General features: G+C 44.2%; 1 protein-coding gene across 1 annotated transcript; it reads left to right on the top strand.

Moving 5' to 3' along the window:
- The first annotated feature begins 200 nt into the window (after positions 1–200).
- SLITRK4 (SLIT and NTRK like family member 4) lies at positions 201–2,747 on the top strand. The gene has a single exon (XM_032228420.1). The coding sequence runs from the start codon at positions 243–245 to the stop codon at positions 2,745–2,747; it is 2,505 nt and encodes an 834-aa protein (XP_032084311.1). The 5' UTR covers positions 201–242.
- The last annotated feature ends 19,479 nt before the right edge of the window (positions 2,748–22,226 follow it).

Below are 22,226 nucleotides of genomic sequence, written 5' to 3'. Positions count from 1 at the left end.
GACTGCTATCATGTCTCCCCTAGTCCTTCTTCTCATCAAACTAGACATACCCAGTTCCAGCAACTGTTCTTCATGTGTTTTACCTTCCAGTCTCTTAGATGAATAACCTTATTGTTGTCTTAATTGTCTTATCGCTTATTCCTTCCATTCGGTCACTAAAACGTATATTTTTTGTGTCTTTTTTTTTTTAGACTCTCCATCTTTGTTCAGGAAGAGTAAGTTTGATCGCTGATCTGAGAAAAATGCTCCTCTGGCTTTTCCTGGTGTTGTCCAGCCCAGCTTCCTCTACGGATCCAGAAATGGAGGCCTCGGTGGAAATTTGCAACACTTGTTCCTGCCTGTCAGTGGAGAACGTCCTTTATGTCAACTGTGAAAAGGTGGCCGTTTACAGACCCAACCAGCTGAAGCCCCCTTGGTCTAATTTCTATCACCTCAACTTTCAGAACAACCTGCTGATTATCCTGTATCCAAACACATTCCTTAATTTTAGCCATGCGGTGTCCCTGCAGCTGGGAAATAATAAGCTGCAGAACATTGAAGGAGGGGCATTTATGGGTCTCAGCGCATTGAAACAATTGCACTTGAACAACAATGAATTAAAGTTTCTGCGAGCTGACACTTTCCTTGGCATTGAGAACTTGGAGTATCTCCAAGCGGACTACAATTTAATCAAATATATCGAGCGGGGATCCTTTAATAAACTCCACAAGCTCAAAGTCCTCATTCTGAATGACAACCTGATTTCTCTCCTACCTGATAATATTTTCCGCTTTGCCTCTCTGACCCACTTGGACATTCGGGGCAACCGCATCCAGAAGCTGCCCTACATTGGCGTCCTGGAGCACATCGGGCGCATTGTGGAATTGCAACTGGAGGACAATCCGTGGAATTGCACCTGTGACCTTCTGCCTTTGAAGGCCTGGCTGGAAAACATGCCCTACAACATCTACATCGGAGAAGCCATTTGTGAGACGCCGAGCGATCTCTACGGGAGGCTTCTGAAGGAGACCAACAAACAGGAGCTCTGCTCCATGGGGACGGGGAGTGATTTTGACGTCCGGATCCTGCCCCCTTCCCAGCTGGAGCCCGGCTTCAGCACCCCCAACGGCCACACCACCCAAACCACGATGCACCGCTTGGTCACCAGGCCTCCCAAAACCACCAACCCTTCTAAAATCTCCGGAATTGTGGCCGGGAAACCTTTCTCCAGCCGCAACCTCAGTCAAATCGTCTCTTTTCAGACCAGGGTGCCCCCTCTCACTCCTTGCCCGCATCCCTGCGTTTGCAAAACCCACCCTTCCGACTTGGGATTAAGCATCAATTGCCAAGAGAAGAATATCCATTCCCTGGCCGAGCTGGTCCCTAAACCTCTGAATGCCAAGAAGTTGCACGTTAATGGCAATTACATTAAGAATGTGGAGGTGTCTGACTTTGTCGACTTTGAAGGGCTGGATTTGCTCCATCTGGGCAGCAACCAGATTGCGGCCGTCCAAGGAGACGTTTTCCACAACCTGACCAATTTACGGAGGTTGTATCTGAACGGCAATCAGATCGAGCGGCTGAATCCCGAGATGTTTGCCGGGCTACACAATCTCCAGTACCTCTACTTGGAATACAATGTCATCAAAGAGATTTTAGCCGGCACCTTCGACCTGATGCCCAACTTGCAGCTCCTTTACTTAAACAACAACTTGCTGAGAAGTTTGCCGGCTTACATCTTCGCCCGGGCGCCGCTCGCTCGGCTGAACCTGCGCAACAACCATTTCATGTACTTGCCGGTGAGTGGCGTGCTGGACCACCTGAAAACCTTGACCCAGATCGACCTGGAAGGGAACCCCTGGGACTGCACCTGCGACTTGGTGGCGCTGAAGCTGTGGCTGGAAAAACTCAACGACGGCATCGTGGTGAAGGAGTTGAAGTGCGAGACCCCCGTGCAGTTCGCCAACATTGAGCTGAAGTCTCTCAAAAACGAGATCCTGTGTCCCAAACTCCTCAAGTCATCTTTCTTCACCAGCCCGGCACCCGTGCTGACCTTCACCACCCCTTTGGGCCCTGTCCGCAGCCCTCCGGGTGGCCCGGTGCCCCTCTCCATCCTCATCTTGAGCATCTTGGTGGTCCTGATTTTGACCGTCTTCGTGGCTTTCTGCCTTCTGGTGTTTGTCCTCCGTCGCAACAAGAAGCCCTCCTCCAAGCACGAAGGCCTGGCCAACCCCGAATGCAGTTCGATGCAGCTCCAGTTGCGGAAGCACGACCACGCGGCCCAGAAAAAGGACACCCTGGGCCCCGAGGCCTTCATCCCCCAAACCATCGAGCACATGAGCAAAAGACATTCGTGCGGCTTAAAGGAGGTCGAGACGGGCTTCATGTTTGCCGAACCGACCAGCCAGAAAGTCATCTTGAGAAACAACAGCGAGAAAGAGAAAGAGTTGCTACACACGGATATCCGGAAAAGGCTGAGTACCATCGACGAGCTGGACGAATTGTTGCCGGGTCGGGATTCTAATGTCTTTATTCAGAATTTTCTGGAGAACAAAAAGGAGTACAACAGTATAGGGATCAGTGGCTTCGAGATACGCTATCCGGAGAAACAGCCGGACCGAAAAAACAAATCTTTAATAGGAGGAAATCACAGTAAGATAGTGGTGGAGCAAAGGAAAAGTGAATATTTTGAGCTGAAAGCGAAACTTCAGGGCTCCCCGGATTATCTACAAGTCCTCGAAGAGCAAACGGCTTTGAATAAGATCTAGGCCGTGCAATCAGATTTCCTACAGAGGACTTTTATTTAACGATGCAAGTGCCTTTTGTTGACTCTCCATTTCCAAATATGATACTCTCCCGATAGGCATAGAGGCAGGCGATCCAGGGGTGTGTGTGCAGGATAAAATTATAGCTCCAAATACATTTTATTTCTTAAAAACTCTGCCCGGTGGGGGAAAATGGTAGGGGAAACTGCTAAGACTCTATTGCCAAGGTGTCGCTTTATACACATATTACACTGAATTTAACCTCAAGAGGAATATATATTTTCTACCCTAACTGCAAAACTTTCGTTCTCCTTGTGATTTGTTCAAACAAATGCACAAGGAGGAGGAGGAGGAGGAGGAAGAGAAACTAATGACAGAAAGAAATGCTGGCGAATTCCACACGGATTAAAATTGCTAAAGGAACTGAAACCAGTTTCAACCCTATAAAAAGTGGTGGATTTCGCGATCGCCAGAGATTTTACAAACCACAGAAGCATGCAAACGAAAGGACCTTCCATAGTTATGTGTAAAATTGGTTACCTTTACAGCCTGCATCTTGAAAACACAGGATTTATAATGTTAAAAATTGTGCAGAAATCTTTTTTTTTTAAAAAAGGTTAACCGTTCATTGCATCCATAAAACAAAAGCAATTCTGACCATCTGATTACATGCCAGAAATCTGCATTAAAACCGAATTCAGATGAAACCCCGAGTGGCAACGAGGACTGGAAGAAGAAAAAAAAAATACTTGACGTTTAAGACAAACCAACTCCCACCCATGGTGAAACTCCTGTCAACCCCCCAAGGTTGTCCAAAATTTTCAAAAATTTGCTTGCTGTGTGAGCGTCTCAAAAATTATTTTTGTAATATAATTCATATTTATGAAGTACTTTGTATACTAAATAGGGGGGAAAAAATTATGTACTCCTCAATGTATTTAAATATGCCTGATTTGTTTCCCTGGTCACAACGGTGCATTAATCATTCAATATAATTTAAACAAAAAACAAAACAGAGAACAAATATACCAAACAGAAACTATTGATGAAATGTATAGATTTATTTGAGAGTTCAATGTGATCAGGTCTTAAGAATAATAATGATGATGAAGATGATAATAATAATAAAATTATGTTCTGTACTACTCTTGTGAAAGCAATATTTAGATTTGTGGCACCCATTTCTGGGTCATATAAGTCAATTTTTTGCCTGTCCTTTATTATTATTATTGTTGTTATTATTAGTCATGTTGAAATTTTAGGGCTCTTGGAGGCTCTTACCAGTTTTGAGGGGTTAGTTTGGAAGTGGTTTAAGCTGGTTTAAGCTCACTAATGAGACAGGTTAATGGTGTGTACAGAGATTTCTGATTGGGTTGCAGTTCTGTCGATTGTTTTTCAGTTTACAATTGTCTAGACTAGAGGAAACCAATTTTCTCCCACCCAGAAAATGATCAAACCAGAAGGGTTGCCAAGACCACAGTCATAAGTTCCCTCTGCTCTGTGGTCCATCCTTAATATATCCTGTTTCTTCTCTATGTGTGCACCCTTTGAAGATGTATTCTGATGTGGTTAGTTCCTAGTGTTTTTTTTTTTTAAAGGATTTGGCCCCTTCTGGAGGAAGAAATTTAGAGCTGTGGTTGTTAGTGGTGTTCAGCTTGTAATCGATTATTACAATTCCTGTAAGCGGCTCAATGTACCAAGAGGTGGCTTTTGGGTTTACAACTTGTGTTACACACCCAGTATCCTGATTGACTTGGTGGAACGTGGTGGAGTCTAATGTCATTTGGTCACATCCAGCTGTCTTAAGTATGCCTAGATGCCTCTTTTATCCCATCCTCTGGAGCTGTAGAAGGTAGTTTGTTGGCTGTGACTGAAAGCAAAGAACCATTTATGATGATAAATGCCATGTTTATAGTTTTGAAACCCCGAGCTCTGGAGAAAAGATGGAGGCTTTGGCTACTGCTGTTGTTTGACTAGATCTTTCTCCATCTTCATGGATAGGTCAGGACCTGTGACAATCTAATCTTAAGCCTACTTCACCCAAAGAGTGACTTGGAGGGTAAAACTGCTTCTGGAGTCTAAGTTGAAGAGGAGATGACATTGTCAGAGGTTTCTAGCACAGGTTCTATCAGTAAGAAGAGCCTATCTTGTGCTCTAGATTTTTCTTCTTCCTCCACCTAGCCACCTGTGATGTTGAGTCCAGAAACAATGCTGTTATTCTCTTTGTTTTGAAGTAGGCTGTGGGTGAAACTCGTATGGCCTTTTTAATGGAATGGTGGCTGACTCTGATTTCTGTGTAGAGATCCTTTAAATCTCCTTGCCATGGCGTATAGTGCAGGAAGAGACTTGGTACCCTGGTTGGGTATCTGATTTTCTGGAATGTGAGAGCATCTTTTCACTTTGAGAGATCAGAAACATCAGGGTGGTCGTTCCATAGGGAATCTAACTGGCCGCTGCAAAAATCTCAGCGGGAGCTCGATTACAGGGTTCTGAGTTTTAGAGCTGGTTGTGCCGAAAATTGATCATTTCCCTCCAACATTCAGAAGTAAAGATGAGTACAAACCTTCTCACACACCTTGATCTGCCTTCCCTAAATTGTCCTCCTCCAGGTGTTTTGAGACTAGAGTCTTCAGGATCCCCAGTTCTGGAGGACATAAAGTTAAGGAAGGCTCAACTTATTTTCTTGGGCTGAACAGAAGCTGTGGCATAGATTTATTTATTTGCAGGCTCTTGTTGCAAGCAAAAGCAAGTTTTTGAAATCCTAGGCCTCTGATGGCGAACCTAGGCCACGTGTGCCCAAAGTGGCACGCAGAGCCATGTTGCCTGACACGTGTGGCATCACCCATTCCTCTTCTGGGCTTCTGGCATGCATGTGTGCATGACAGCTGGCCTTCGTGTGTGTGGCAGTGTCAGAAACTGAAAGAACTGGTCTTCCATTTTCTGGCATGAGCATACATGCCAACCAGCTGATTGCCACATGTGAATGCATGCCAGTAAGACCAGCGTCCAGCATGCATGCACCCTCTGGAAACCGGAAGTCCATTTTCCAGTGCGCACATAACCCTCTTCCGGGTAGCAGCCCAGATGGGTGCACACACACTCCCTTTTGGACACTTGGTGCCAAGAAGGTTCGCCATCCCTTTCCCAACACAACCCACATGAGCTGGAATAATTGCTTGAGTTAAATTCCTTCGGAAATCCATCCTCGTTTGAAGAAAGCTATAATAATCTCAGGGAAGCTAGATAATTAGTTGAGCATTAACGAATGGAAGCCCTTCCTCTTCACAGAAGCTTAAACCAGGTGGTGCTTCGAAATGTCACCAGTGTGAATTGAAATCAGGCATCTGGGTCTGGATTTTTTGTCTGCTCCCTGGTGAAACCAAGAGATAAGCCAATAAATTGTCTTAACGACAGAAAATGTAGAATATGGAAATTGCCTTAATATATTCAGGGAGTTTTGAAAAAAAATTTGGGGTGGTGGTGGAAAGAATGCTTTCAAATAAGTAGAGGTCCATCTGTGGGTCAGAAGTGATTTGAATCAGAGGCACCTTCGCCATCTGCTGCTTGTGAGAACCGTGTTTAAATAATTGAATGGAAATTGAAAATACTAAAAGGGAAAGGCATTTTCAACATGTGAATTGGTTTGTGGTGTCCTTGAATTCTCTCCCTTCCAATACAGCTTAGAAAGATTGCCTCCTTTAGTGCCTTCTACGCTGTAAAAGACAAATGCTAACAGGTGAACTTGGATTCAAAGATGCTTTTTCAGGAGGCAACTGGGATTTCTTGTTTTTTTTTCTTTTGAAGATGTTTTGCTTCTCATCCCAGAAACTTCTTCAGCTCTGACAGGATAGTGGGGATTTAGAAGGATTTATAGTCCTTGCAAACTGCTGGTCATCTGCATCCTTTTTGGAGAGTCATTAAGGCCACTTGGAGGTTTCTCTGTGTCCTCAGGGTCACCTGAGTGATGCTCCTGGTTCCTGTAGTCTGCAATTTTCCCCCCTTTGGAAATCCATTCCTCCTCTCACGCCATTCCAAGGGTCTTCATCCCAAATTGCATAGCTAAACGTCTGTAGAGATTCTCAGTCCTCCAGGTCACGGTTGTCCCAAAGGTGCTTTTTTCAGGAGGCAACTGGACATTCTGGTTCTTCTTTGAAGACGTTTTGCTTTTCATCCAAGGAGCTTCTCCAGCTCTGACTGGATGGTGGGGAATGGAAGGACTGATATCCTTTGCAGACAGCTGGTCATTTGCATCCTTTTTGATGGTGATTGAAGTAGTTGGAGGTTTCTCTGTGTCCTCAGGGTCACCTGAATGGTGCAACTGGTTCCTCGTAGTCTGCAATTTTTCTTCTGGAAATCCATTCCTCCTCCCACACCATTCCAAGGGTCTTCATCCCAAATTGCATAGCTAAAAGTCTGCAGAGATTCTCAGTCCTCCAGGTCATGGTTGTCCCCAAAGGTGCTTTTTCAGGAGGCAACTGGACTTTCTTGGGTTTTTTTTTTTTTGGAAGATGTTTCGCTTCTCAACCAGGTGAACGTGGAGAAACAGTGAATAACTCATTGGCTGGATGGACACACGGTAGATTTTGTTTTAAATGGCTTAGCGCTGTGTGCGAAATTGTGGCTTATTCAACAATCTGGTTAAAAGAATAAGGGCTTGATATCAATGGATGTACGTATTCAGGCATTGTGGTTTATTTAGCATTATCAAGGAACCAAGTTTGCTATCGGAGAGGAATTCAGCCAAAGGGTATGTCAGACAATGTATAGGCAAAAATTCTATAATCTTGTTTGCAAAGAAGCTCACATTGAAGGAACACATAAGATCCAATGCAATGTTAGTGGATATTACTTGATTTTGCAATGGGGGCGGGGGAAGGTTTGAAGCTTGGTGATATTTTTATCCTTTGTTCTCAAGAAATGCCAGTTATCTAGATGTGTTCTTTGTACATAGTGTTCGCCATTAGACAAGATGCCATTGGGTGCATGCCAGTTGTCAGATAGCCATAATTTAGCTCCCGAGGCCTACAGCTTTACATGGAGAATCCTGTCAATTCCACTCCCCAGGACTTCCTGGGGCTTTCCACTCACCTGTCAAAGATGGGTCAAATGTTGAACAAATAATATTCTCTTGCTTTCTCCTTTTCCTCCTCCTCCTCTTCCAATTCAAGTGGATAATTCCAGTTCTCCTTCAACATAAAATGCTTTCAGAAGAGAAGCTGTTCTGAATCAGCTCTCCAAACACAACAAACCCTCGGACGTTAACTCAAAATATCCCTTTATTATGAGCCCCAGGAAAACGTTTTTCTCACAGACTAACTAGTCCAGCCAGCCAGGAGATGAATAGTTGTCTTCCACATCTCTTCATCTCTGCCCCTGCCTTTGATCCCCTGAGCTAGGGTGGGGCTTCGCTAGCAGCAGTGGCTCTTCCGTCCTAAGGACCAGCCCATAGATTTCCACTGCTCTCCTCTCCTCTGCCTTCTGCGAATTCACACGTCAGGCACTGGAGCCAGCTTTTCCTCGTCTCCTTCATCAACCACCTCCAGAGAGGGCTTTTGATAGACGGTCCATGTTCCTCCTCCATCTCGCCCCATCTCTCCCAGCTCCATTCCCTCTTCCCCCTCGGAGCTCCAAAATTGCCCTGATGCTGACCCACGTCTCCTCCTCCTCCTCCTCCTCCTCCTCCTCCTCCTCCTCCTCCTCCTCCTCCTCCTCCTCCGATTCAGCTGTTGGAGGGCCCAGCGACCAACAGGCCACAACAGAAACAAACTGTAATGAAGTTCCTTTAGTGAATGATTCTTTGCCCTTGCAAATAACTAGATGGCCCATGAGTGTGGATAATTTTGCCTTTAATGGCCAAATACTTTATCTGTTCTGGAGGTCTAACAGTCTTCTTGGCTTCCTCCATTCAGTCCATTTGGGAGGTTTTGAGAAAATGGCTCAAACCCCTACCCCCAAAAATGCTCTCACCTTCTTCCTCTGAAGAAATTTGGGGAAATAAAATCATGTACCCATTTTATCCATCCACAAGTTTGTAGGAACGATTTAAAAGTCCACCTGTGCTCCTCTACGGGTGCAGGAATGTAACTCGTAGTCTTCCCTGAAGGGCTCAGTGGAGTTGGGCCCAGATGGTAGAGATGGCAAGTTGAAGTTGCTCTGTTTGGAGATGTTGCCCCAGGAGCTCACCTAATCTTGAATTCAAAAACCATCAACAAGTACTACGTGGAAGGTTTTAAAGGAAGCAATTGTTTCCTCCACCTCATTGAAAGGTTTTGAGTCCTACTTGCCTCCCTTCCTTACAATTATACCAGTTGGTTGATTTTTGTAGCTGTTTGGTCTCACCTGCATTGGTTCGGTTTTGTTTCTGGAAAGTCTAGGAAGTAACACGCGAAATTTGTCAGTGGTTTTTTGTGCTCTTGACAGCTTAATAATACGAACACATTGCAAGGGCTTCCAGCCATTAAAGGAGAAATGTACACATGTGAAGTGTAGCAAGTAGCAACGGATTTAGAAATTGTGGTGCAGGCTCTGTTGTTTCTCTGCCTCCCCCTTCTTTTTTCCAGCTGGATTTTTGAGAGACAACCATGTTGCCTCTCATTGTTGTGGCCTGCCAGCAGAGCTGGCAGCAGAGTCGGACAGTGATGAGGCTGGGGAGGAACATGGGCTAGTCCTGGAGGATGGGGAAGGCTCTGATGAGGGCTCTGCGTGGGAGGCAGAGAGGGGGCCAGGGCTGTCCGACAGTTCTCAACTGCCTTCAGAGTCAGACATCAGTGGGGCAGAGGAACAGCTGGAGCCTGTTCCCAGTGTGCACATGCGCAGAGCTGCCAGAAGAAAAGAACAGCTCAGAAATCAGGGTCGACTTGGGAGTAAAGCCACAGGTGGACAGTGATTGCCCCCCCATAGGAAATAAAAGAGGAGGGAAAGGGGAGGGGGCTTTTGCAGGAAACAATTCATTCATCCATTCATTTGTTCATTTAAGGAGTGTGGAGATCTGTCCGTGAATCTCAGAGACTCTGTGCCCAGCCTTTCCTTGCACAGCACTTTAATAGGAAAGTGTTTACATGGCAGCTTTCCAAGCTAGATAAGGTCTGTGGTCATAACTTCACCTTTGAAAGACTTTTGCTGAATGTGAATGAGAGGAATTCACATTTGTTTAATAAAAGAGGTTTTGTCAGGACCAGGAATCTACTTCGAGCTTTTTGGGGAAGCCTGGGTCAGAACATTGGTTTAGGCTTCCTGTTTGAAATAATTGCTGTCGTCAGAGGTAGCTGTAGTATGGATTTTGTAAACCATCCATTCTGACACCTGACATTGAAATAAGTCACATCAGCTCATAAATGTAACAATGGAGTGTGGTTATTGGTATAGGTCGTCCTTGACTTACGACCACATTTGAGTCCAATATTTCAGTTGTTAAGTAAAGCATTTGTTAAGCGAGTTTTGCCCCATGTTTAACGCCTTTACTGCTTCAGTTGTTAAGTGAGCCACTGCAGTTGGGAATTTAATAACCCAGGTATTAAGTGAATCTAGCTTCCCCCTTGATTTTGTTTGCTGAAAGGTCACAAAAGAGGATCACATTAAAAAAAAGATCCCGAGACTCTAGAAAGGGTGCAGAGAAGAGCAACCAGGATGATGAGGGGACTGGAGGCTCAAACATATGATAAACAATTGCAGGAACTGGGCCTGGCTAGTCTAGTGAAGAGAAGGAACCAGGGGAGACAGGATAGCAGTCTTCCAATATTTGAGGGGCTGCCACAGAGAGGAGGGGGTCAAGCTATTCTCCAAAGCCCCTAAAGGCCAGACAAGGAATAATGGATGGAAACCGACCAAGGAGAGATTCAATCTGGAAATAAGGAGAAAATTTCTGATGATGAGAATTAACCGATGGAACAGAAGTTGCCTTTGGAAGTTGTGGGAGCTCCATCCCTGGAGGCCTTCAAGAAGAGATTGGGCTGCCATTTGTCAGAAATGGTGTAGGGTCTCCTGCTTGAACAGGGTGGTGGCGGCTTGGACTAGATGACTCTGACTAGTTGAACTAGATGACCTACAAGGTACCTTCCAATTCTGTTAACCTAATCTAACCTTACGACATGACCGCGAGACATTAGTAACCATCATAAGTATGAATCAGTTGAATCAAACACCTGAATTTTGATCATGGGGATGCTGTAAAAGTTGTAACTGTGAAAAATAGTCCTAAGTTACTTTCTCCAGTACCGTTGTAGCTTTGAATGGTCCCTGTCTGTTGTAAATCAAGGACTACCTTTATAATGTATGTTGTATCACAATCGTGGGAGGTGCTCTTTTTGATCTCCATATCTGCAATTCTTAAATCTCCATATCTGCAATCTTAAATCTCCATATCTGCAATCCTTAAATCTCCATATCTGCAATTCTTAAATCTCCATATCTGCAATTCTTAAATCTCCATATCTGCAATCTTAAATCTCCATATCTGCAATTCTTAAATCTCCATATCTGCAATCTTAATCTCCATATCTGCAATCCTTAAATCTCCATATCTGCAATTCTTAAATCTCCATATCTGCAATTCTTAAATCTCCATATCTGCAATCTTAAATCTCCATATCTGCAATTCTTAAATCTCCATATCTGCAATTCTTAAATCTCCATATCTGCAATCTTAAATCTCCATATCTGCAATTCTTAAATCTCCATATCTGCAATTCTTAAATCTCCATATCTGCAATCTTAAATCTCCATATCTGCAATTCTTAAATCTCCATATCTGCAATCTTAATCTCCATATCTGCAATTCTTAGATCTCCATATCTGCAATTCTTAAATCTCCATATCTGCAATCCTTAAATCTCCATATCTGCAATCCTTAAATCTCCATATCTGCAATCCTTAAATCTCCATATCTGCAATTCTTAAATCTCCATATCTGCAATCTTAAATCTCCATATCTGCAATTCTTAAATCTCCATATCTGCAATTCTTAAATCTCCATATCTGCAATCTTAAATCTCCATATCTGCAATTCTTAAATCTCCATATCTGCAATTCTTAAATCTCCATATCTGCAATCTTAAATCTCCATATCTGCAATTCTTAAATCTCCATATCTACAATTCTTAAATCTCCATATCTACAATCTTAAATCTCCATATCTGCAATTCTTAAATCTCCATATCTGCAATCTTAAATCTCCATATCTGCAATTCTTAAATCTCCATATCTGCAATCTTAAATCTCCATATCTGCAATTCTTAAATCTCCATATCTGCAATTCTTAAATCTCCATATCTGCAATTCTTAAATCTCCATATCTGCAATCTTAAATCTCCATATCTGCAATTCTTAAATCTCCATATCTGCAATTCTTAGATCTCCATATCTGCAATTCTTAGATCTCCATATCTGCAATTCTTAAATCTCCATATCTGCAATTCTTAAATCTCCATATCTGCAATTCTTAAATCTCCATATCTGCAATTCTTAAATCTCCATATCTGCAATTCTTAAATCTCCATATATGCAATTCTTAGATCTGCATGTGGAAAATGATTCCAACCGAGCCACTTTCATGGTAGACTTGAGAGAACTTGACGGCCGTGAGTTTTATTTATTTTATATCTTTATTTAGTTTGTCACTCATGTACAACAGGAATAAGAATAGACAAATGAATGGGGACGTTAGGACAGGGATGTGAGACGCATTGGTTTAGTTTTTGGTTGTTGACGTCAAGGTCTTTAGAAACCACGCATGGCCAACAGGCAACTTAAGCAACTTCTTGTCTCTTTTTTTTTTCTTTGGACCTTGTGGGGATTTCCAACTTATCCATTGGGTCATGATAGAAAATAAGCCTTTAATCCAGTTCCTTCATGTTCATCAGCAAATCTGCCAGCGAAGGCTGACAGTGGTGAAGCTTTCGGGGAGCTAAGTCAGCATTTCTCCCTGATCAATTGCTAATTTCGGAGCTTTCAGATTTTTGCTCAGATGTGAGCTTTGCAGACAATCCTGGGCAGGGAGCCATGGCGATCAGGGTGCTGCTGAATCAATCCAGAGGTCCATCTGAGTCGATATCCTGCTGTCAGGACCAACCAGTTTTCAGAAATAATTGAATGTATAGCTAGGGAAGGGGGTTGCTTTCCTTTCCTATTTTGTTTTTTTTGTAGAGCCCTGGTTTTAGATTCCATCTGTAAACAAAGCTAATAGTTATTGATAGATATGTCCCCTGACTCATCTTTGCAAAGGCAAACTCTCCAACAGGAGTTGGCAAACTTCATTTAGCATCTATGGCTGATATGTTGCTGTTAGAATAGAATGGAATGGAATGGAATGGAATTGAATAGAATTGAATAGAATTGAATAGAATTCAATAGAATTCAATAGAATTCAATAGAATTCAATAGAATTCAATATAGAATTGAATAGAATTGAATAGAATTGAATAGAATTCAATATAGAATTGAATAGAATTGAATAGAATTGAATAGAATGCAATTGAATGCAATTGAATGCAATTGAATGCAATTGAATGCAATTGAATGCAATTGAATGCAACTGAATTGAATTCTTGGATTGGCCAAGTGTGATTGGACACCCAAGGAATTTGTCTTTGGAGCAGATGCTCTCGGTGTGCATAAAAAGACAAGATACATTCGTCAAGAATCATCAGGTACAACACTTAATGATAGTCACGGGGTACAAATAAGCAATCAAATCATCCTAGGAAACAATCAATATCAATCGTAAGGATACAAGCAACAAAGTTAACAGTCCTGTAGTCATAAGTAGGAGTAAATAGGCGATAGGAACGATGAGAAGACTTCTTCTATCTATTAGGTCAACTATCTATGTAGAAGATTGATGGACGTGGTTTATTTATAGCATGTAGGAGAACAATCCTGGGATGGTAGAGTCACCAGTGTGATGAGGCTGCCCCAAACGCAATGTTTTGGACCTTCATCGGTGGAAATATGGGTTCTTGATAAGATTAGTAACGGTTTCAATTTGTTCTGCATTGGTCAAATGTCATTCTAGTAGTGAGTCTTTCTCTGGGCATCACTGTTTCGGAGTCCAACGACAAAGAAAATGGTCAGAGAACTGGACTCTTGAGAAAAGGAAAGGCCAGTTATGTAGCGCTGAGATAAAATGAGGGGAGGAAGCACCGCCCCCTAGAGTCAGGAACGACTAGCACATATGTGCAAGGGGAACCCTTACCTTATCCAACAGTGATGGTGTCGAACCTGAGAGGTTGTTTCTCTCAGTGTGCGCTAGATGATAAAAATTATGTCGCCTTCAGAGGAAGGGAAGGATGAGGGTTATAATTTAGCCAGCACATCTGGAGGTCCATTTAATGCCTTAGACTCAGCAGCTCTGCTCTAATCTTTAAGACAAGCTGTCTGGATCTTGAACGTTAATCAAAACAAAAAGCAGGAATGGGTTTTTTTTCCCTTTTCTTTTTTTAAAGAACCGCATAAAAAGTGGATGATTTGGGAGGTGAGATTCAGACCAGGCTATTTAGAATAGGAAATCAACATCTGAGAAGGATAGGACTACCCAAAGAGATGAAGGCACTTTAATCTCCATCTTTGCTCATCTGGATTTCCACCTCAAATAATATAGTTGGCTCCTTAGAAAACATCAAGTGTTTCCCCAAAATAACTTCTTTCATGTTCTTGGATCCAGTTCTGTTCTAATCCCTGATGATTTTCTCCTTCTGTTCCTTTCCTGCAACCACTTAAATTCGCCCTTCAGTCCTTCTATCCAATGTCCTTCACTCTCCTTCATGTCACTGATAACATTCTCTAGAAGGCTGAGATCTATCTATCTATCTATCTATCTATCTATCTATCTATCTATCTATCTATCTATCTATCTATCTATCTATCTATCTATCTATCTATCATCTACCTACCTACCTACCTACCTACCTACCTACCTACCTATTATCTACCTATCATCTACCTATCTATCTCCATCCATCCACTATGGAACAATCTCCCCGTGGAGATTCGTACCCTCACCACCGTCCAGGCCTTCCGCACAGCCCTCAAGAACTGGCTATCCCGTCAGGCCTGGGGATAAGTTTATTTTTGCCCCTCCCGAATGCTGAGTGAATGCTGAGTTTTACTGTTTAATTTACTTTTGTGCACATTTCTTTTTGTATTGTCCTACACTCCCTTTCCTTTTTGATTGTAAGCCGCCCTGAGTCCCCTCAGGGAAAAGGGCGGCCTATAAATGTCTAATAAATCAAAATCAAATCAAATCCATCCATCCATCCATCCATCTATCTATCTATCTATCTATCTATCTATCTATCTATCTATCTATCTATCTATCTATCTATCTATCTATCTATCTATCTATCATCTACCTATCCATCCCCATCTATCTCTATCCACTCCTATCCCTCTGTCTGTCTGTCTGTCTGTCTATCTATTGAAAGCAGGTAGTGAAATCCTTGCTGCTAAAGAACATTTACTGCTGAATGCTGCAAAAAAGGGGAATTCTGCTTTTTATGAGATCTGGCCCTTGCATGCCCTCAGTGTCCCGCAAGCTTTTTTTTTAAAGGTGGGATATTAAAATACCGCAAAGAAAAATGAAATTTCTGCAAATATTCTAGTATTTATTGGTCCACCAACCAAGACAATACAGGGCCGACCAAATAGATGGGAGGGCCAGTATCCATTATGAGTCTCCGTTCCATTGTTCTTTGAACCAGGGCAACTTTTAAGGTATGTGGCCTTCAACTCCTAGCATGTTGGCTAGGGGATTCTGGGAATTGAAGTCCATATATATTCGAAAGTCGGCAATATTGAGAAACCCTGCTCTATTAACCTCTCTGCCACATCGACATCTCCTGGCAATTCCAGTCTGCTTGCGGATAACACTATCAATTTTCCTTCGTCGAATAAGCCGCTAAAAAAAACTAGGTTTTTGGAGGGTGGGATTGCAACCCTGATTCTGTGAATTCTTATGTATTTTGCATGAGTAATCCTACCTTGATGGATGTGTTTAGTTGTGCTTTACAGGCCTATATTTGGCAACTGAGAGGTTCTCCATTTGCTCAGCCTGAAAAGGCTTGCATCCTTAGCGCAATTAGTCAGGAACTTAATGGAGCTTATGGCCAGGTAAATAAATGCAGGCCAGAAGTCAAATGGTTGAAAGCCATCTCAAGAAGGCTTCCAATTTGCTGTTAACATTGGGGGGGGGAGGGAAATCTCACCACCACTGCAAGGTTATTTTCCCCCCCGAGGTTCACAGTTAGTCCACAATCTTTTATTGATTCAACTCTGCAGTGATCTATTCACATTCTTAGGTACACTAGGAGTAACGGACACCAGACGCAGGAGGATTGTTAAGCAATTGGGATGGGACGGGATAGTTTTCTCGATACAATCAAGGGTCTTAGCAATAGCAATAGCAGTTAGACTTATATACTGCTTCATAGGGCTTTCAGCCCTCTCTAAGCGGTTTACAGAGTCAGCATATCGCCCTCACAGTCTGGGTCCCCATTTCACCCACCTCGGAAGGATGGAAGGCTGACTCAACCCTGTGCTGGTGAGATTTGAACCGCTGAACTGCAGAACTAGCAGTCAGCTAGTAGGTAAAATGAGGACCCGGATTGTTGTTGGGGGCAATATGCTGACTCTGTAAACCGCTTAGAGAGGGCTGAAAGCCCTATGAAGCGGTATATAAGTCTAACTGCTATTGCTATTAGCTTTATATAGCTTCTCAGTCAGGATATCAGCCTGGGGTGATTTGATGCCATCTCCCATCCAAGCATTCACCAATCCTGCCCCTGCTTAAATTCTGAGCCTAAACAAGACCAGCTCACCACCGAATGAAGATTATAAACTTGGAAGGAAATCCCTAACTTTGCTGTCTTCTAATCCTGCCTGGTTTATATATAGTATATTCTCCTTCACAGCTTTGAGGAAGCTAGGGTGGGGGAAAACGAGAGAGGAGAGGCTCAACAATCATTTCCCTATTTAAGAAAAAAAGTAAAATGAAGGATAACAATGGTTAACTGGTTGAAATGGGGTGGTAAGGCTTCATTTATGTCTGCAATATTTTTTTTTTAGATGGAAGTGCCATGCAAATAATGAATATTGTTGGCACCCGGTGAATTTCCCAGTAGGGGTGCCACCAACTTGTAAAAGGGTTATTTGTTCATAAAAAGTCGAAGCGGAGATGAATGGATGAATTCTGCCCATTTTTCTTTCCTTTTTGCTCTGTGCATCTTCTGGACCTTTTATGAACTCAGCATACTTCATTATATTGAGCAATATTCCGCACAGATGGGGGTAAAGGAAGGTGGAGAAAGAGAAAATGTGTAAGTTGGAGTGGAATAAAGAATCTGCTCTCCATGAAAAATGCAGGGCATGTTCAAACACTGTCAGACCCCAACAACCAGACCCACAAATGTGGAATTCAAAGTAGCTTCTTTATTGTTCTCTGCCTACAGTACAGGAATCTTCCCCAGACTGGAAGCTTTTGCGTGAGAAAGACCAGATGATCAAAGGTCTTTGTGTGTGTGTGTGAGAGAGAGATAGAGATAGATAGATAGATAGAGAGAGAGAGAGAGGGAGAGAGAGAGAGAGAGAGAGAGAGACAAAGAGAGACGGGGACAGAGAGAGAGAAGGAGGGAGGGAAGGAGGGAGAGACAGAAGGGAGGGAGGGAGAGAAGGAAGGAGAGAGACAGAGACAGGGAGACACAGAGAGACAGGGGGACAGAGAGGGAAGGAAGGGAGGGAGAGACAAGGGACGAAGGGAGTCCTGTGCCTTGCTCCCCTCAGGAACAATTGCTCTCCAACACATGCTTGTGCATCATTCAAAGGGGTGTGTGTGTGTGTGTGTGTGTGTGTGTGTGTGTGTGTGTGTGTGTGCACGTGCATGGATGTAATTATGCATGTCAGGAAGGGAGTTGATTTAACATTTGATGGGATCCCAGCTCTTGCAAAAGACAGAGATCAAGAATGATCAACATTGTGACTTTGCATGTTGCATAACCCCAGCGAAGTCTTTCTTCAGGATCTCATGGCTTAGTATGCCTCACACGGTGTAACTCCTTGCTGAAAGCCCCACAGGGGCCTTCACATCAACTAACCTCACTTGGGCTTCTCACATTCCCCAGGGCGTCAATGGGCCACCCTTCGTGTAGGGCAGCCTTCTGTCTGCACAACTCTTCACACAACCCCACTGCCAACCTCCAGAAACCCCAGGGCCCTCCAGAAATGTTGAATTCCATTCCAACCCCCATGTCCATGATAACAGCAGTAGTGAAGCCTAGATTTAAGGAGGGAGGTTGTATGACCTGCATCAGTTAGAGGAGGGCCCATTTGGCATTCCAAAGCTCTCCACTCACTGAGAAATGGGGTGGGATGTCTCCAGATGTCTTCAAGAGGGAGACAATTATTTCTCAAGGAATGAACTTTCTCTTAGCCATAATGTTAGCTCTGGTCCTTCCTGGTTTTCCCCACCCAGTTGAAAGTTCAAGATCTTTTCCCCACACCCACAAGTCCATCCCATGGTCCAATATCCCACTGCCACGCTGGCAGCTTCCACCCATCCAGTTCCGGTCAGGTGCAGAGGTGCAAAGACAAAGGATGACCTTGGATTCTAGAAAGGAATTTTATCTTGACAACATCACATTCTACTCCTTACTATTCCCCACTCATGAAACAGCATAGTAGAAGAGAATATTAGTGTGGCTGGCCAAAGATCCCAACAGGAACCAGCTGCAGGCTGGATTTCACCTCTGGTAGACACCAATGGAAACGTTCCATCCTGCAGGCTTCGCCAGAGGTGGTTTTCACATAATTTAACAACCAGTTCGCCTAGTGCAGAACCAAAGGTGTGAGCGCCCGTTTTCCATGCTTGGCACGTGGCTTCATGCACAGGGCAATTTCATGGGTGTGACTTCCACAGTGAGTAAAGTGGGGCAAGGCATGGAAATCAACTGGGCTGCTTGGGCGGGGCAAGCGAGCCAGAGAGGAAGATATATAGGATTGCGCCAGGGCAGGTGAGTGGGCCCAGCCAGTGGTCAGATCTACCTGGTCGTCCGAATCATTCCAAACCATCAGCAGCCCACATCTGGTCTTAGCTTGAGATAAATTAGAAGTGTGGGAAGCCCAGGAGACCTTAGACCAGTGATGGTTAACCTTTTGGTTGTCGCATGCCAAAATGCAATGCATGCACAACACCCCCTGTGCAGGTGTGTGCAATCCCTCCCTGCATCCCCCTCCCCCCATGCATGCACATGTGACCCCCCCCCAAAAAAGCTCATTTTGGGCCTCCCTACAGCCTCCAGGGAGCAAAAATCATCCCGATCATGCGCGCATGTCTCCTGCACGTGCCCCGCTCCTGCGCATTCATGGCAGAGACCCAAAAACCAGCTGGCTGGCAGGAGGTGTGCAAGCATGCGCAGTGGAGCTGAGCTGGGGTGCTGGCTCACGTGCCCACAGAGAGGGCTCGGTGTGCCACGTGTGGCATGCATGCCATGGGTTCTCCATCACAGCCCTCGACTGCTGGAGAAATAATTGCCTCGGGGGAAAAAGACAAGACACACAAATCCACCTCAACATGCAAATCCTTGGCTACCTCAACCCCCTAATTAAATGCAAGAGAATGACAATCCACCCAGGAGATTTTGAGCGAATTTCTCTTCTCCTTTGTAAAGCCTTTTAAAGCAAATATTCTGTCATCAAACTGAGTGAGAATTGTTGGGGGAAGAGAGGGAGGGAGAGGGGAGAGAGAGAGAGAGAGAGGGAGGGAGAGGGGAGAGAGAGAGAGAGAGAGAGGGAGGGAGAACACACACACAGGAGAATTTCCTTGCCCACTGCTTGTGCAGAGCCATGTTCAAAATAAGACACCTCCTTTGGCTCGTGGGAAAATAAAACAACAACAACAACAACATAAACTCTCCAAATGTTTTCCAGAATATTCGTTCTCAATAGGCTTAGCAATAAACATGACAAGCATTCCTAGGGCCCCTTACCTCCAAGCCATGCTGATAAAGGGATAACGCCTAGCACCATAAAAAGAGAAATGGTCGCCAACTTTTGCCATCCTATTTTTAGCCCAAAGGACAAGCACATTTATGCACCTTGTACACACTCCCTCTAACTCTCCCTCTTTCGCTCCTGATAAGCTTCCGTTTGCATCTGGAATTTGCTATGGCAACTTTTACGAAATCTCCCATTTTCGGGGGGGAGCTACCTGTGCTGTGGTTTCTGCTGATGCTGTTTTCGGTTTCATAACCCCAGTTTCCAAAGGCATTCGACAGACATCTGATTAATATCTCCCCTTGGGGTATGGCTCTCCTTTCCCTTTCTTAAATCAAGGAAGGGAAACATTTGCAAGCTAACTGGGATTAACCAATTCAGCAACTCCCAAGTCAAACAGCAACGGGGGGGGGCAAAACCGTGGGAGGTTAAAAAAAAAAAAAACAGGGCACGAACAACGACAACAACCCAAATCTACTTTGTGTGACTGCTCTGAAGATGGCACTGTCGCAACAACCTTCATCCTAAAATGGCTCAGCTCTAGCAGGCTTCCTGTTTGGGATCTCAGAAAAAGACAGTTTAATGCATCCCTTCCCTTCCGTGATACCAGAGCTCGGTATTGAAGACAGGACATTGATTCTACAATTGGTTGTACAATTAAGACCACTTTCGGATGGCTTTGTTTACACCTGATGCCCGTTGAGTTTGCACGGATGCAGAGAGACGGCCGATCACCTTGATTTAGCATCACATTTTTTAAAATGTCTTCTAAAGAAAACAAAACACCTTTCTACATCTGGAGTCGACGGCCTGTTTCGCTGGAACAAAGGGACAAAGAGGAATAGACAAAGGCGAATCTTAGTTGACATTGCTTGGGATGTCAATCCTGAAATATGGGCAACCAGAAACTCAGGGTGAATATGAGGTTGAAACCTCGTCTCACAAGTGAAGGTGAACATACGTGTCCAAGGATAATGTTGCAGGGTCAAATCTGGGTTGGTCTGGGTTGACCAGAGGTTTAGTCTCCTGAGCCTTCAGATTCATGCTCATCCTTAGGGAGCTTGCCTCTAGTAGACAAAATTGATAGGATCTGGGATTTCAGCTTCCTCACTGCTAGCTAGAGACAAATTCCCCGAGGATGGGTGCTAGCCAGAGGTGGGTTCCTACCAGTTCGCACCTATTTGGTAGAACCGGTTCGTCAAATCTACCGAACCGGTTAGAAGAGGTTCCACCAGTGGACCCGGAAAGCAGGCCACACCTACAGAAGAGGCTCCAAAATTTTTTGAAACCCACCAGTGGTCCTTGGATATGATTATTCTACACTATCATGCTCATATTTATGAAACTCAGTGCCTCTGTGGAAGGTAAGGATGACTACTGCGTTTGTGGTGCAATCAGAACATTGCGTGTGTTGAAGTTGTTTTAACGCAAACCAAAGATGCCTTTTAAAAAACAAGTTTACATCATATTCTTATGCATGCCAGTGCTGTGTGTGAGGTCATTTAAGGTGGTTCTGACAAGTGTCATCGGCATCTTCATATCCGGTCACATGGGCGGCAAGCCACTCCCATCCGGTCACATGGGCGGCAAGCCACTCCCACAAAGGAGGCCACACCCACAGAGTAGGTTCGAACAATTTTTGAAACCCATCAGTGGTGCTAGCACAAGTTGAAAGCTGGAAAGACCAAACCTCAGGGCTCGGTGTCCGACTGGACTGGATCCTGAAACTTAATCTCTCTGATTAAGTCCAACAGTTGCTGGGATTGGGTGTGTCTAGTTTAATGAAAAGAAGGACTAAGGGTGACATGATAGCAGTCTTCCAATATCTCAGGGGTTACCACAAGGAAGAGGGAGTCAAGCTATTCTCCAAGGCATCTGAGGGCAGGACAAGAAGCAATGGGGGGAAACTAATCAAGGAGAGAAGCAACCTAGGACAGTGATGGCAAACCTTTCTCTTGCGGTGTGCCAAAATTGTGCGAAAGTGCCCACGTGCCCACTCAATCCACCCCACCCATCTGTGCATGCATGCGCATCCCCTCTCCAGGCTCCGGAGGCTCACCTGAAGCCTTGGGAGGGCGAAAACGGCCTCAATTGGCCCTCCAGAAGGGCAAAAAATCAGCTGGCTAGAGCTGACGGCTGGCATGCCACCAAATATGGCTCTGTGTGCCACCTGTGTCAAGTGTGCCATAGGTTTGCCATCAAGGACATAGGAGAAATTTACTGATAGTGAGAACAATTAACCAGTGGAACAACTTGCCTCCAGAAATTGTGAATGCCCCAATACTGGAAGGTTTTAAGAAGAGGTTGGACAACGCTTTGTCTGAAATGGTGGAGGTTCTTCTGCTTGAGCAGGTGGTTGGACTAGAAGACCTCCAAATTCAGATAGCAATAGCAATAGCAGTGGACTTATATACCACTTCATAGGGCTTTCAGCCCTCTCTAAGCGGTTTACAGAGAGTCAGCATATTGCCCCCAACAATCCGGGTCCTCATTTTACCCACCTCG

Source organism: Thamnophis elegans, chromosome 12, assembly GCF_009769535.1.
Source record: "Thamnophis elegans isolate rThaEle1 chromosome 12, rThaEle1.pri, whole genome shotgun sequence".
NCBI lineage: Eukaryota > Metazoa > Chordata > Lepidosauria > Squamata > Colubridae > Thamnophis > Thamnophis elegans.
This window is presented reverse-complemented; position numbering and strand designations above follow the sequence as displayed.

What these genes read in the sequence shown, in the direction of transcription:
- SLITRK4 (XM_032228420.1), top strand. Translation starts at nt 243, where the DNA reads ATGCTCCTCTGGCTTTTCCTGGTGTTGTCCAGCCCAGCTTCCTCTACG.